Source organism: Mixophyes fleayi, chromosome 5, assembly GCF_038048845.1.
Source record: "Mixophyes fleayi isolate aMixFle1 chromosome 5, aMixFle1.hap1, whole genome shotgun sequence".
NCBI lineage: Eukaryota > Metazoa > Chordata > Amphibia > Anura > Limnodynastidae > Mixophyes > Mixophyes fleayi.
Window position 1 is genome coordinate 245,967,467 of NC_134406.1, and position 14,202 is coordinate 245,981,668.

The 14,202-nt window shown below is 46.8% G+C and overlaps 1 protein-coding gene across 2 annotated transcripts in view; it reads right to left on the reverse strand.

Annotated features, from left to right (window-relative positions):
* Nucleotides 1–14,202, reverse strand: part of CDH17 (cadherin 17) — a 322,180-nt gene that overhangs the window by 256,786 nt on the left and 51,192 nt on the right. For both annotated transcript variants that reach the window (XR_012692911.1, XM_075213793.1), the window contains exons 14-16: nucleotides 9,030–9,275; nucleotides 6,838–6,954; nucleotides 1,891–2,007 (exon numbers count right to left, since the gene is read on the reverse strand). Coding sequence is in view for 1 of the 2 variants with exons in the window: in XM_075213793.1 (XP_075069894.1) it covers nucleotides 1,891–2,007; nucleotides 6,838–6,954; nucleotides 9,030–9,275 (480 nt within the window). In the remaining variant the exon portion in view is untranslated. The remainder of the gene's footprint in view (nucleotides 1–1,890; nucleotides 2,008–6,837; nucleotides 6,955–9,029; nucleotides 9,276–14,202) is intronic.

Here is a 14,202-nt window from a genome sequence, read left to right on the forward strand (position 1 = left end):
GAAGTGAGGAGAGGACATGTGGGGCAAAAGTAGGTTGAGAAGGGCATCTGGGGCACAGATTGGTGTAGAGGAGGGTATGTGGGGCACAGGCTGGTAAGGAGGAGGGCTTGTGGTATAGAGGCTTGTGAGAAGGAATTCATGTGGTACACAGACTGGAGAGGACGGGGAATGTGTGGCATGGTCTATTGAGGAGGGGGCATGTGAGGCACAGGCTGGTGTAGAGGGGGTCATGTGAGGAACAGGTCGGTGTAGAGGGGAGTATGTGAGGCACAGGTTGATGTAGAGGGGAGTATGTGGGGGCACAGGCTGGTGAGGTATGGGAGATAAAGGGCTATAAATGGGCAGTATTTGGGATATATAGTAATGATGCCATAGAAAATTGATGGTAAATTTATTTGTATAATTGTTAATACAGCAGTATTGGTGAATTTTTATCTTTACATTTATATAACTGTTGTTGGTTCATTATTGTAATTTGTAATATTAAAAGAACATGTTTTGAGCATGCAGTGAGTATGATTTTGATATGGTTATTGATTAGGGATGGAGTTGGGGGTGTGGCATGATGGCGAGCTGCGTGTCTTCCCTAACTCCTCCCTACAGCTGCTCCCTGCACTGCTATTAAATAAAGGAGGCTGCCCTACATACCAGGCATGTGTTTTTAAATCCTTTCCACTGCTGGGAAAGTAGAATTTACATTCCTTGCAATTTAAGGAATTTTGAGTGACAGGTGAACCAGGTCATGTGACGGGCTGGGAAGGGACAGAATTGGATGCTCTACGGGGAGGGTGGAAAAAAACACACTAAACATGGAGAACAAATGAGACAGGTAATGAGAAAGAGACAGAGAGAGACTGCTGAGGAGAAAATAACAATGTTAGACAGAGATTCATTGGTACTACATTTGCCTCATCTATTTTTTTTTTCCCAAACAGATTCCTCTTTTTATGAGGATAATATAATTGGTAAACTTACCCCCCCCCCACCCACCCAAACAAAAGTTCTCTGAACCCAGTTTGATCTTGTTTAATGATTCACAATGTTCTGCATACATGGCATGACATATATCAGTCTACAGCACAGGGAATCAAGGGGATAGGTATGATGATGATTTTAGAGTGAAGTAGAGTTTCACTGGTGCAGCACAAAAGGAAGACTAGCCCTATTTATTTTTCCAATATCGTGTTAGTCCTGTCGTTGGATGACTGTAAGCAGCCACCAGAGTATTTTTAGAAAAATGTTTCCCTTTTTTTCAACATATTTTTCGCACCTGTTTTTTTTTTTTTTTTTACAAATTAATCTCTTTATGTGACTCATCCCTGCCTCCAGGTCTATGGTCTAGAAAGCTGAACTCATATAAATAAATTGTTTAGACATTCGTTAAACAATAATTCCACACAAAATTAAAAATATTGTAATTAGTGGAGTTTGATGAGTTTTATGAAAACAAATGAATAGGTACAATTCCCTGGATCCATCGGAGTCCCGATGCCAGTAACAATCTCTATCCGCAGCCTGTTTTTGAACGAGCCGAGACAGAGTGTGATTACCCCAGGAACCTCCCATTCATGTGATATGAAAGTTCACTGGGAAGGGTCACTGACACACCCTTGGATTTCTTCAAACGAATTTAATGGTAAGTGTAATACGGCTCAGGAAGGTTGCAGCAATCAGGGAACTCAGCGGATACAGAAACAGACACATGCGTGGTAAGTGTAATTTAATTTTCCATATTCACTCACTGAAATCCACCAAAAACTACTTCTTTATTTTGAGTTGAATTCTTCAGTTTTCTCTGGGCCTACATCTCTTAGATCATCAATAAGTAAATATATATGTGCAGTCACACGTTTTTAAACATTTCCAATGAGATAATTTGATTAAACCAACCTATAACACCCAAGGTTCCAAATAAGATTCCAAGAGCCATTCCAACGGATGGTTTTCCTAAACCATCTACAGCCTCCTTTTCACACTGGTTTTTAGATGTACAACTGCATATACGAACTGGAAAAAGACAAACATGTTATTAATATAGTTGGACCTTTCATGCTTGACATTAATTATGAGCAACCATTTAATGTTCAATGTTATATTAAATGTTTACATGTAATTAGAGATGCTAAAAGTTTTAAAAAGTGTTTCTTGAACCACTTCATTGAATTAGCGCCAAAGTTTGAAAATTCGCCCAAAATTCTCAAACATTGACTAAAAACTTTGAACTAAATTTAATCAAGAAGAGATTCTTTTATGATCGAGCGGATTTGACTATGGTTAAGCCGGTTTGCATGAGGACATAAGTGGCGAATGGCAAATCTGAACACAGTAATGTTCACTGTTCGAATTTAACAAATGTTAAAAATACTAGGAAAATGTGACATCATTTAAGGAGGTCTGTGGGAAGGTGCATTAGTAGTTACAACTATCACATCAGCATTAAAATTGCAACTAAGCACCAGACATTTAAAGCAACTTATTGTAAATATGTATATTGTTTATTGTATATTGTTGATGTAGCATTGAGGTTGTTATTCATTGTCCTTAAAGTGAAGCCAGGTGGGTTATGGGTAGGGATCAGGTTGCAAGATACTGGTGAAGGGGCAGGCTAATTAGTATCCATTGTTCTCACAAGACTACTCCAGATATTTGGTCTACAATCTGGCAGGGGAGTTTCTGTGGAATTACAGCTAATTTCCACTCCCCTCTCCAACCCCCTCTAGACCAGGACTCACCAATGTTTAACAAGGAGAGTCACAGGGGTTTGCCGAGGGAGGGGAAAGCACTGTGGAAATTTGACCCTAGATATAAGGAGCGACTCTAGGGGGGAGGTGATGTTCATTCTGTGCATTTGATCCTGGAAGGTGCTGGTTTTGAGTTGTCGTTCTCTATCAGAGACTACATATGCAGCTGAAAGAGATCTGGGTCATCAAGTCTGGACAGCCAGGTGACTGTAACTCCTTGAGCTAGTGAGGTAAGTGACAGATGATGTGATAAACCTGCCTGGCATTTATTTACTGTGTGTACATAATATTCTAGTGTTGTTTTTATTACTATAAAATGTACTGTTCTACTTCTCTAACTGCATTTGCCTGAGTGACAAGTAAGGTATTGCGTAGGATTCCCTGGCCTAGAAAGGCACCTTTGGATAGCCAGCCAGAGTGAAGTGGGTAGAATTGGGCCAAAAAACTAAGGATGAGAGGGTTCGGATTCCGCTCATCCTAGACCACCCGAACAGTGCGGATCCGACGGGTACTTCCGGCCGCCAAAGGAATCCGAAACGAGGCTATGACATCCAAGTCTCGTGTCGGATCTCGCGAGACTCGGATGTCATAAATTCTCACCTTGCGGTCGCCATCTTAATTTCGCCTGACATCAGGGAAGAGGGAGGGTGTGTAGGGTAGTGGTGCTCTGTCCTTGCTGAGTCCAGTGGTGCTTTATGCTTGTGTCCAGTGCTCTGTACTTGCTGAGTCCAGTGGTGCATCAGTCCAGTGCTCTGTCCTTGCTGAGTCCAGTGGTGCTTTATGCTTGTGTCCAGTGCTCTGTCCTTGCTGAGTACAGTGGTGCTTTTGTCCTGTGCTCTGTGCTGCTGAGTACAGTGGTGCTTTGTTCTGCTAAGTGCATAGTTATTTTAAAAGTATTCAAAAATCTTAAAAAAAGTTACAATTTTTTTTAAAAAAATAAAAATTATACAAAAATAATTTTTAAAAAATATAAAAAAACAATTTAAAAAGTATAAAAAAAATTCTAGTGCTATATATTCTTGCAGTACAGAAACATTAGTACTGCAATCTATAAAAAATTGTTCACTGTTCTTGCAGTCCAGAAACATTAATACTGCAATCTATAAAAAATTGTTCACTGTTCTTGCAGTCCAGAAACATTAATACTGCAATCTATAAAAAATTGTTCACTGTTCTTGCAGTCCAGAAACATTAATACTGCAATCTATAAAAAATTGTTCACTGTTCTTGCAGTCCAGAAACAATAATACTGCAATCTATAAAAAATTGTTCACTGTTCTTGCAGTCCAGAAACAATAATACTGCAATCTATAAAAAATTGTTCACTGTTTTTGCAGTCCAGAAACATGAATACTGCAATCTATAAAAAATTGTTCACTGTTCCAGCAGTATTAAAAAAAAAGTATTGTAATACAACGTGTGCTGCATATAATGGAGTACCAAAATTTGGAGGATAAAGTAGGGAAAGATCAAGACCCACTTTCTTCTAATGCTGAACCTGCTGCCACTAGTCATTACATAGACGATGAAATGCCATCAACGTCGTCTGCCAAGGCCGATGCCCAATCTCCTAGTAGAGGGCATGTAAAATCCAAAAACCCAAAGTTCACAAAAATTACCAAAAAAAGGAAATTAAAAACATCTGAGGAGAAACGAAAACTTGTCAATATGCCATTTACGACACGGAGTGGCAAGGAATGGCTTAGGCCCTGGCCCGTGTTCAGGACTAGTGGTTCAGCTTCACCCAAGGATCTAAGCCCTCCTCCCCCCCCTCCAAAAAATTTAAGAGAGTTATGCTGTCAGCAACAACACAGCAAACAACTCTGCCTTCTAAACAGATGACATCACAAATCCCCAAGGCGAGTCCAAGGGTGTTGGTGGTTGTGAAGCCTGACCTTCCCCTCACTGTACGGGAAGAGGTGGCTCCTTCCACCATTTGCAGCACACCCTCTGCATATGCTGGAAGGATCACCCACAGTGTAGATCTAGATTTGGATAATCAAGGTGTCAATGTTGTACACCGGGAGGAGGATATTGATGTAGCTGGCGCTGAGGAGGAACTTGACGAGGAGGATGCTGATGTGGTTATCTTAAATGAGGCACGGGGGGAATCAGTTTTTGTCCATGGGATGAAAAAGCCCATCGTCATGCCTGGACAGAAGACCAAGAAATGCACCTCTTCGGTCTGGAGTTATTTTTATCCCACTCCTAACAACAAATGTATGGCCATATGTAGCTTATGTAAAGCTCAAATAAGCAGGGGTAAGGATCTTGGCCACCTAGGGACATCCTCCCTTATATGTTACCTGAATAACCTTCATAGTTCAGTGATTAGTTCAGGAACTGGGGCTAGGACCGTCATCAGTCCAGGGACACCTAAATCCCTTGGTCCTGTTGGATACACATCACCAACACCCTCCTCGTCAACTTCCTCCACGATCTCCATCAGATTTAGTCCTGCAGGCCATGTTACCAGCCAGACTGAGTCCTCTTCAATCCGGGATTCATCCGAGGAATCCTGCAGCGGTACGCCTACTACTGCCACTGCTGCTGTTGCTGCTGGTAGTCGGTCATCTTCCCAGAGGGGAAGTCGTAAGAACGCTACGTCTTTCACCAAACAGTTGACCGTCCAACAGTCGTTTGCCATAAGCACAAAGTACGACAGTAGTCACCCTATTGCAAAGCGGATAACTGCGGCCTTAACAGCTATGTTGGTGTTAGACGTGCATCCGGTGTCCGCCATCTGTGCAGTGGAATTTAGACAGTTGAAGGAGGTATTGTGGCCCCGGTACCAAATTGGGTACCGGGGCCACTCCACTCCGCAGTCCAGAAATCTTAGTATCAGATATTAAACTACGTTCACTGTTCCTGCTACATCAAAAAAGCATGAACATGCCCTGCCATCAACAAAAACAAGAGGTAGTGACGCGCTTGAACTCCACCCTCTATATGCTGCAGAGGATGGAGGAGCAGCCATCTGTGCAGTGGAATTCTGACAAGTTGAAGGAGGTATTGTGGCCCCGGTACCAAATTGGGTACCGGGGCCACTCCACTACGCAGTCCAGAAATCTTAGTATCAGATATTAAACTACGTTTACTGTTCCTGCAGTGCAGAAATATTAGTATCAGATATTAAACTACGTTCACTGTTCCTGCTACATCAAAAAAGCATGAACATGCCCTGCCATCAACAAAAACAAGAGGTAGTGACGCGCTTGAACTCCACCCTCTATATGCTGCAGAGGATGGAGGAGCAGAAAAAGGCCATTCAAGCCTACACAGCCACCTACGATGGGCCACGTGTTTGTGCCGCCGACTTGTGTCGCTTAGCTTAGACATCCAGCTACCTCGGTGCAACCTTTTGGCCTAAAAACAATATTGTGAGGTGTGAGGTGTTCAGAATAGACTGGAAATTAGTGGAAATGATTGTTATTGAATGTTATTGAGGTTAATAATAGCGTAGGAGTGGAAAAAAAACAAAAAAACTGGATTTTAGCACTTTTTATGCTTTTTTAAAAATAAATCAGAACCCAAACCCCTAAATCAGAACCAAAACCTTTCGTCGGGTGTTTTGGCAAAACAAATCAGAACCCAAAACACTAAAAGTGGCCGGTGCACACCCCTACAAAAAACCCGGTATCTTCACACCTTCTCATTTCTCTTTGTATATCTGCCCTTCAGTAATATATTGTAGTTCCTTCCTAGACTGAAGCAGTGTGGAGATGTGATGAGGAGTTCATGCAACCAGTAGGTGGACTAATCGTGCACAAAGCAGGACATCTGTGTGCACCTGTCATTACCTGCAGGCTTTACAGCCAGACTCATATGTATAATAAAATTATACAGATCTGACAATTTGGCACAAGAAATGGGAAGGGGACAAACAGAGCAGTCATATGTTGATTGGGATTATCAATGCAGCAATTGTGCCATTTTTGTGTAAAACGACCATACTGGCCTGCCAAATCATTCTGTGTATGACCAGCTTCAGTGTCATTAAAACATCATTTACACACATGATTATACTGTTTTATTTATTTTGCTCATTTCTGTCATGTCAGGCTCATAGACTTATATTCTAATTTACATATCATACCTGGAACATAGACAGTTGCTTCCAATGCAGGTCTTCCAATATCCCTAATAATTACAGGAACATTGATATTTGCTTTTGGAAAGTTTGTGTGCTTCATGGACAGACGGGCAGTGGAACCTGTAAGTGATTTAAATAACACAGTTAATTTACCATTTATCATTTCATTTATTTCTCTGTATCCCCCATATATTACTGTATTCATCAAATATTTTACATTTCGACATTTTTATACACTATTACTACTAACCTAATAATGCCAAAGTCACACAACTGCTACCTGTGCACCTGTGATCCAATGTGTCAGTCAGTTATGCAGGACACAATTCTGTAACCCATGGCAACCTCAGTGTCTGTCATTTTCCTGGTGTAATTTAAAGAATGAAAACAAACATCTGGGGGTAAATGTATCATACCCCGGAAGTTTCCCTTTACAAGGCAGCGCCGCTTTAAATTTAAACTGCGAAGACACCGATCTCCCGCGAGTTGCACAACCCGGGGTATGATACATTTATCCCCTGATGTCTTGCTATGGGTTCTCAGTGCTATAGCACATTTTTTCGGGTGCACTGTGTTGAATATAATGTGTTGAATGCAATGTGAAATTCCACTCATCTCCATGCAATTCAATGCATTTGCACGTCTCCCTTGATTGTATGTACAGTATTGAAACTGTTTTTTATATTAAGCATTGTAAGTTAAATCTCACTTATTTAAAACAGCACTTGGATCAGTACAATGTTTGGCAGCTGTAGGTGATCACCTATATTACAGGGGTTTCCACTTTATCATATCAATACGTCTTACTTGCCAACTTATGGAAAGTATGATCAGGGAGCTCTTGGAAACAGGTGGGCGTGCAGGGGGTGGGGCTCCGAAAATTGTGTAATTTTTGGACCCGCTCCTGTGACGTAATGACGAAAACGCATCATTTTACAACGGGGGCAGGGCCAAATGCCGCGATTCCCGGAGAATCGCGGCATTTTGGCCCTAATTCTGCCCACTTCACTAGGAAGTGGGCAGATGCGGGAGATTGCCATACACTCCCAGGAGTCCGTGAGACTTGCCTGAAATGCGGGAGTCTCCCGGACATTCTGGGAGGGTTGGCAAGTATGTTTTACGTAATCTCCCCTTCCAAATAATAGTACTTTGATGGAATTTAATCCCCTGGGAAACCTCTCCATTTTGCTGTATTTAGAAATTTCCCAGCACTTAGTTGTCTCCATAGCAGAGGAGATCCAAAGCGATGGCTATAAGTCATTTAGGGAATGAGCTTTGGATCTTTCTTGCTGCAGAGCAAAATTCCTATTTAATCTGAACATTTCTTCATAGAATACATTGGGCCTTGTTTATGACACGCAGTGGAAGCACAGCACAAAACGCGTTGGGTTTGAATTGGTGCACCTAGATGATCAACCTAGCTCACATGAATGTGCACGTCTACTGTCTGCTCTCAGAGACACCTCCACAATCTAGAGTTCTACCTAGGTGTACAGAGAGGCACACTGTGTCAAGAGTCAACATCAAAAGTACAACCTCCTTTTACTTTACAACCATCTCTTTCACTCACTCTGCCCAACTTCTCTCATTGTTAGTGAAAAATTTTACTCATCCACAAACACTTTCGTGGAAACATTACTCAAAAGTGAAAATCTATAGTAAGCCCATCACCAATTTGAAAATAAGTGTCATTGTTGAACTTGCACAAGACAGCTGAATGATAACTGATGATTGGGTGCAGGTTTGCACTTTTGAGCAATTCTAGCAAATGACCTTTAGGGCTCTGGGCTCACTTTCAACTACAGTGGGTGTTTTGCTGTTGGCCTGGAAAGGTTGTTGGTTTATATGAAGAATAATACTGGTTAAACAAGCAGCGATATTTGGCAATTGGCCCAGTATAGTTGTTCATAGGGTCTCCAAACAACCACAATTCCCAAAATAGATACTATTGAAACTGATATGATCATTATCTTGCTTGTTGGTAAATGCATGTCCCTTATTGGCTTGAGTGTGAGATCACCTTGCAACCGCACTAGCAGTCCCCATTGTCTCTGGAAGTAAATCAGTCACTTGTCCCAAGTGCCAAATGCCTGTATCTCGGCCAGTTTGGCCGGGCATTGGTGTATCAGCCTACGTTTGTGCACGTAAAGCCTGTTTTTAAGAAGATTCTCTGTGTCTAGCTTACAGACACTTACCATTAACGTACTGAATGTCCCAATCTTTTGTTGTATTCTCATCACCACCAAGTCGAAATTTTAGTGCAAGCCTCAAAGGAGGCAAAATATCATCATCTGTAGCCTGAAATTCAAATGACTCCTTTTTGGTCAATGGATGGCAGTAAGCGAAATCTTCAAAATAGTCTTTGGCTAACCGGGGATAATTGTCATTGACGTCATCCAGGTACAAATGAAAAAAAACTGAGGAGCTCATCTGTGCATTATCTGTAAATACATAAAAAAATAAATATTTCATGAGTTATTAACAAATACATTTAACATTCATTGTTAACTTTCTATTATTTTATGTATGTGCAGTAAATCATTGTTACTGATGCTTAAGTTATCAAGGGCATAGGGCGTCTTCTGAAGCATGCTAGTTACACGTGTGCGCATTTGCATGTGTGCCTAGCTGCTTAAGGATGTGGATGCGGCATAAACACAAGCACACAGTACTCTCTCTGACATCACTAGGATATGGGGATTTTGTTTGAACTTACCACAAACCTGGGTCCTGGTGCTGGGATCCAGGACCTGGTGCTGTATTGCTGGAGCTATATAGTATATATCTATAGTTAATTATACCAATCAATCTATTTGGTATGACACGAAAGCTCATCCAGGTCCAAGAATTGGCAAATCAGGAAATCCGCCTCGTAGCTGTCCACTCCCTGAACATAGATTGCTGAGGTGGCTAAAACAAAATGCTTACTCATGCTCACTCCTATAGCAGAATGCAAGATGTTACCCTCATGGTCTGGGGCATGCAAGTACCCCCGGGTGGTTCAGATAAGCCACTGTCACTATGTATGGGCTAGATCAGTGGTTCCCAAACTTTTGCAGTTCGCGGCACCCTTAGAGTCTCCATAATATTTTTAAGGCACCCCTCCAAAATAATTACCGAGCAGTCCTGTTTTAGAAGTAGTTGGGTCAAAAAATTGTAATAAGTATTTAGGTCAGGACAGAAATGCTTATTTAGTTGTATGCAAAAATGCCCCCTCTGCATCCAGACACTCTGCCCTCTCTCACGCTGCCCCCTCTGCCCTCTCTCACACTGTCCCCCCTCCTCTGCTCTCTATCACGCTGTCTCCCTCCTGTCACGCTGTCCCCCTCCACTGCCCCTATCACGCTGTCCTCCTCTGCCCACTGTCCCCCTCCTCTGCCCTCTGTCATGTTGTCCCAGCTCCTCTGCCACGCTGTCCCCCTCCTCTGCCCTCTGTCACGCTGTCACCCTCCTCTGCCCTCTGTCACGCTGTCCCAGCTCCTCTGCCCTCTGTCCCAGCTCCTCTGCCCTCTGTCCCAGCTCCTCTGCCCTCTGTCACGCTGTCCCAGCTCCTCTGCCCTCTGTCCCCCTCCTCTGCCCTCTCTCGCGCTGTTCCAGCTCCTCTGCCACGCTGTCCCCCTCCTGTTGTGGAGATGGTGCCCGAGAAGCGGGCGAAGGTACCCGCCATCGCTGTGTCCCTGGAGGGACAGAAGATGTGCCTGGTGCCCGTGAAGGGGGTGAAGAGTCCCCTGGTAGCTGAGCCCTGCAAGCGGGTGAAGAAAGAAGGTTACTCACCCGTCCAGCGATCCAGTGGCGGTGAGTATGGCTTCGTCCTTGCAGGTCTTGTGCGCGGGGGAAGGATGAGCCAATCAGGGCTCATCTTTCCCCGCTAGCCAATCAGCGGCCGGATGCGCGAGCCAATCGCGGCTCGCGCCCGGCCATTCAAAAGATTGGCGCCGACGCGAGCCAATCAGCGCTCGTGCCGGCTGATGACGTCACGCCGGCGACTATATAAGTCGCCGCGTGGCGCCATTTTGGCAGAAGTCCGTCGGCGGAGAAGAGGAAGGACGTCTCTTCACGACGTCCAGCAACAGGACCAGCAGCAGCGGCGGCAGGGGGCCCTTGTAAGGGCCGTGAGCTACCCTGCCGCCCGAAGACTACAATCAAGCAGTGATCGCCGGCGGGGAGCCCTTGTCAGGGCTGAGAGCGCCCCCGCCCCTGCAGCAACAGGAGATCCAGCGCCGAAAAGGAGAAGAGGCGCCGCCGGCTGGAGGGTCTGGAAGACCCGGAGGAAGAAGCGGAAGACGGCGTGGCAAGTTGAGTATCCTGCGCAGAGCAGGTAAGTATATTCAACGTTAAATTCGGGCACTAGGCCCGGGGCCACAGTCGGGCACAAGGCCCGTTGGCACCGTGAATTAGGGGCACAAGGCCCAGGGACCTGGGCACTAGGCCCCTTGCTATTTAGTGGGCCAGTAGGCCATAACTTTGATAAAGGGGACAAGTCCCTGTTAGTTAGACAGGGGGCGTAGAGCCCCAGGTGTACAAGGGCACAAGGCCCTCAGTCAGGGAGGCCACAGGCCTCAGGCAGGGGCTAGGACCCCTGGGTAGCAGGGCACAAGACCCTAGTTAGTGGGCTCAGAGCCCAGAGGTAGAGAGGGGGCTGAGGCCCATTGATCAGAGTACAAGGCTCTGTGTATCTGGGCAGAGGCCCATGGTGTGAAGGGCAGAAGGCCCTGGTGGTGATGAGGTAGAGGCGTGGGAGCCTCGTGAGTGTAGGCGCGGTCCTGTGTGAGGTGAGCACACGTGGTTAGGAGGTACAGTAGAGCGGAGGCTCCTGTGGTGCTGTAGCAACCGGCTGGTTGGCTAACAGCGGTGTGCTCTGGTAAGTAGCTTACAAAGTACTGTATAGTGTATTCTGTCTGTGAGGCGGGTATTGCTGAATTGCAGTATTTTGGGTGTGCTATGTAATTGTGTCCAGGGGCAAGACGTCAGGCCCCCATTAAAGGTAGGCTCTTGTTCCTGTGGTTTCCTGTGCTAACCCGTGCTGTGGGGACAAGTGTAGTTACCAGCATACACATAGTCAGGGAAGAACACACGTAGTTTTCCTGTCCCTTAGGTCCCCGGGGTCACACTGGTACCCAGAGGGGGTGGCTGAGTGAGTTGGTGGCAGTGCAGCACGCCTTGAGGCAGCTCCAGGGGCGGCCGTGGTTCTGATCAAGGGTCCTCAAGGCCGGTTCCGTGCAGGTGGACCTGTGGTTCCGGACGTAGGGACACGTGTGAGATACCCGTGTACAGGCAGTCGGGCGGTTCAGTTCGATCGGCTGTTCCGTCCTGCAGTCGGCCCGCGGGTTAGTGTGCTGTTCTACTGAGCCTCAGCCGGGCTTAAAGAACCGGTCCTTAGGGTCTGTGGGTGGCCCCATAGCAAGAAGGCAGCTTCTTGGTACGACCTAGGTGAGGGGGTTAGGAACCGCCCTCCGGTGTAGTCTGTGAACACCGGCTGGTGTTCCCCGTAGCGTGTAAGTGAGCAGTTCTGTAAGTGCACCACACCTAGTTAGTCATAGTGGTTTGACTTAGTTGCGTTGCCGACCATTAGAACGTTGTTAGGGTCGGGTCGCTGTTGTAGTCAGTCCAGTTTTGTGGGTGCCATCCTAGTCTCACTGAGAGCGTAGAGGGAGGCTGTGTGTTCTTGTCATCCGCAGGATTCGGGAAGGCGCAGAGGAACCGGATCGGAAGTGGGAGTGCCCCGGTGAGTATCACGCTCGATTCCTCCTTTCGGTTAGGCCCTCACCGGCAGGTGTGTGAGGTACTTGAGGCGGGATTAGTCCTCGGACTAGTCTTGGCCTTCAGTGCCTGTAGTCCCCCGCGTCTTGGCAAGAACAAAGTGAGGAGGCGGCAAGTGAGCTTGGACTGACCGTGTCCTTGCTTTTTGCCGTAGTCTCGGACAGCCCTTACCTGGTAGGCACGGCCGTAATCTCTGTCTCTATCTTAGAGGGACGTGATTGGAGGTGACTGCGGCTGCGGATCTGCTGGGATTGGTTTGCAGCTGGGATATTGGAAGCGGACTGGAGGTGACCATCGTTTTCAAGGTAGGTTCTTTTGTGTTGCGTCTGTCCCTGTCTTTCCCCGCAGGGGGCGTTACACTGTCACGCTGTCCCTCTCCTCCGTCCCCCTCCTTTCACTCTCCTCCATCCCCCTCCTGTCACGCTGTCACTCTCCTCTGTCCCTCTCCTGTCACGCTGTCACTCTCCTCTGCCCCTCTCCTGTCACGCTGTCCCTCTCCTCCGTCCCCCTCCTGTCACTCTCCTCCGTACCCCTCCTGTCACGCTGTCACTCTCCTCTGTCCCTCTCCTGTCACGCTGTTACTCTCCTCTGTCCCTCTCCTGTCACGCTGTCACTCTCTTCTGTCACTCTCCTCTGTCCCTCTCCTGTCACACTGTCACTCTCCTCTGTCCCTCTCCTGTCACGCTGTCACTCTCTTCTGTCACTCTCCTCTGTCCCTCTCTTGTCACACTGTCACTCTCCTCTGTCCCCCTGTCACTCTCCTCTGTCCCTCTCCTGTCACGCTGTCACTCTCCTCTGCCCCCTCCTGTCACGCTGTCACTCTCCTCTGTCCCTCTCCTGTCACGCTGTCACTCTCCTCTGTCCCTCTCCAGTCACGCTGTCACTCTCCTCTGCCCCCCTCCTGTCACGCTGTCACTCTCCTCTGTCCCTCTCCTGTCACGCTGTCACTCTCTTCTGTCCCTCTCCAGTCACGCTGTCACTCTCCTCTGTCCCTCTCCTGTCACGCTGTCACTCTCTTCTGTCCCTCTCCTGTCATGCTGTCACTCTCCTCTGCCCCCCTCCTGTCATGCTGTCACTCTCCTCTGTCCCCCTCCTGTCACTCTCCTCTGTCCCTCTCCTGTCACTCTCCTCTGTCCCTCTCCTGTCACGCTGTCACTCTCCTCTGTCCCCCTCCTGTCACGCTGTCACTCTCCTCTGTCCCTCTTCTGTCACACTGTCCCTCTCCTCTGTCCCTCTCCTGTCATGCTGTCACTCTCCTCTGTCCCTCTCCTGTCACGCTCCTCTGTCACTCTCCTGTCACGCTGTCACTCTCCTCTGTCCCCCTCCTGTCACACTGTCCCTCTCCTGTCACACTGTCACTCTCCTCTGTCCCTCTCCTGTCACGCTGTCACTCTCCTCTGTCACTCTCCTCTGTCCCTCTCCTGTCACACTGTCACTCTCCTCTGTCCCTCTCCTGTCACGCTGTCACTCTCCTCTGTCACTCTCTGTCCCTCTCCTGTCACGCTGTCACTCTCCTCTGTCCCCCTCCTGTCACGCTGTCACTCTCCTGTCACGCTGTCACTCTCCTCTGTCCCCCTCCTGTCACGCTGTCACTCTCCTGTCACGCTG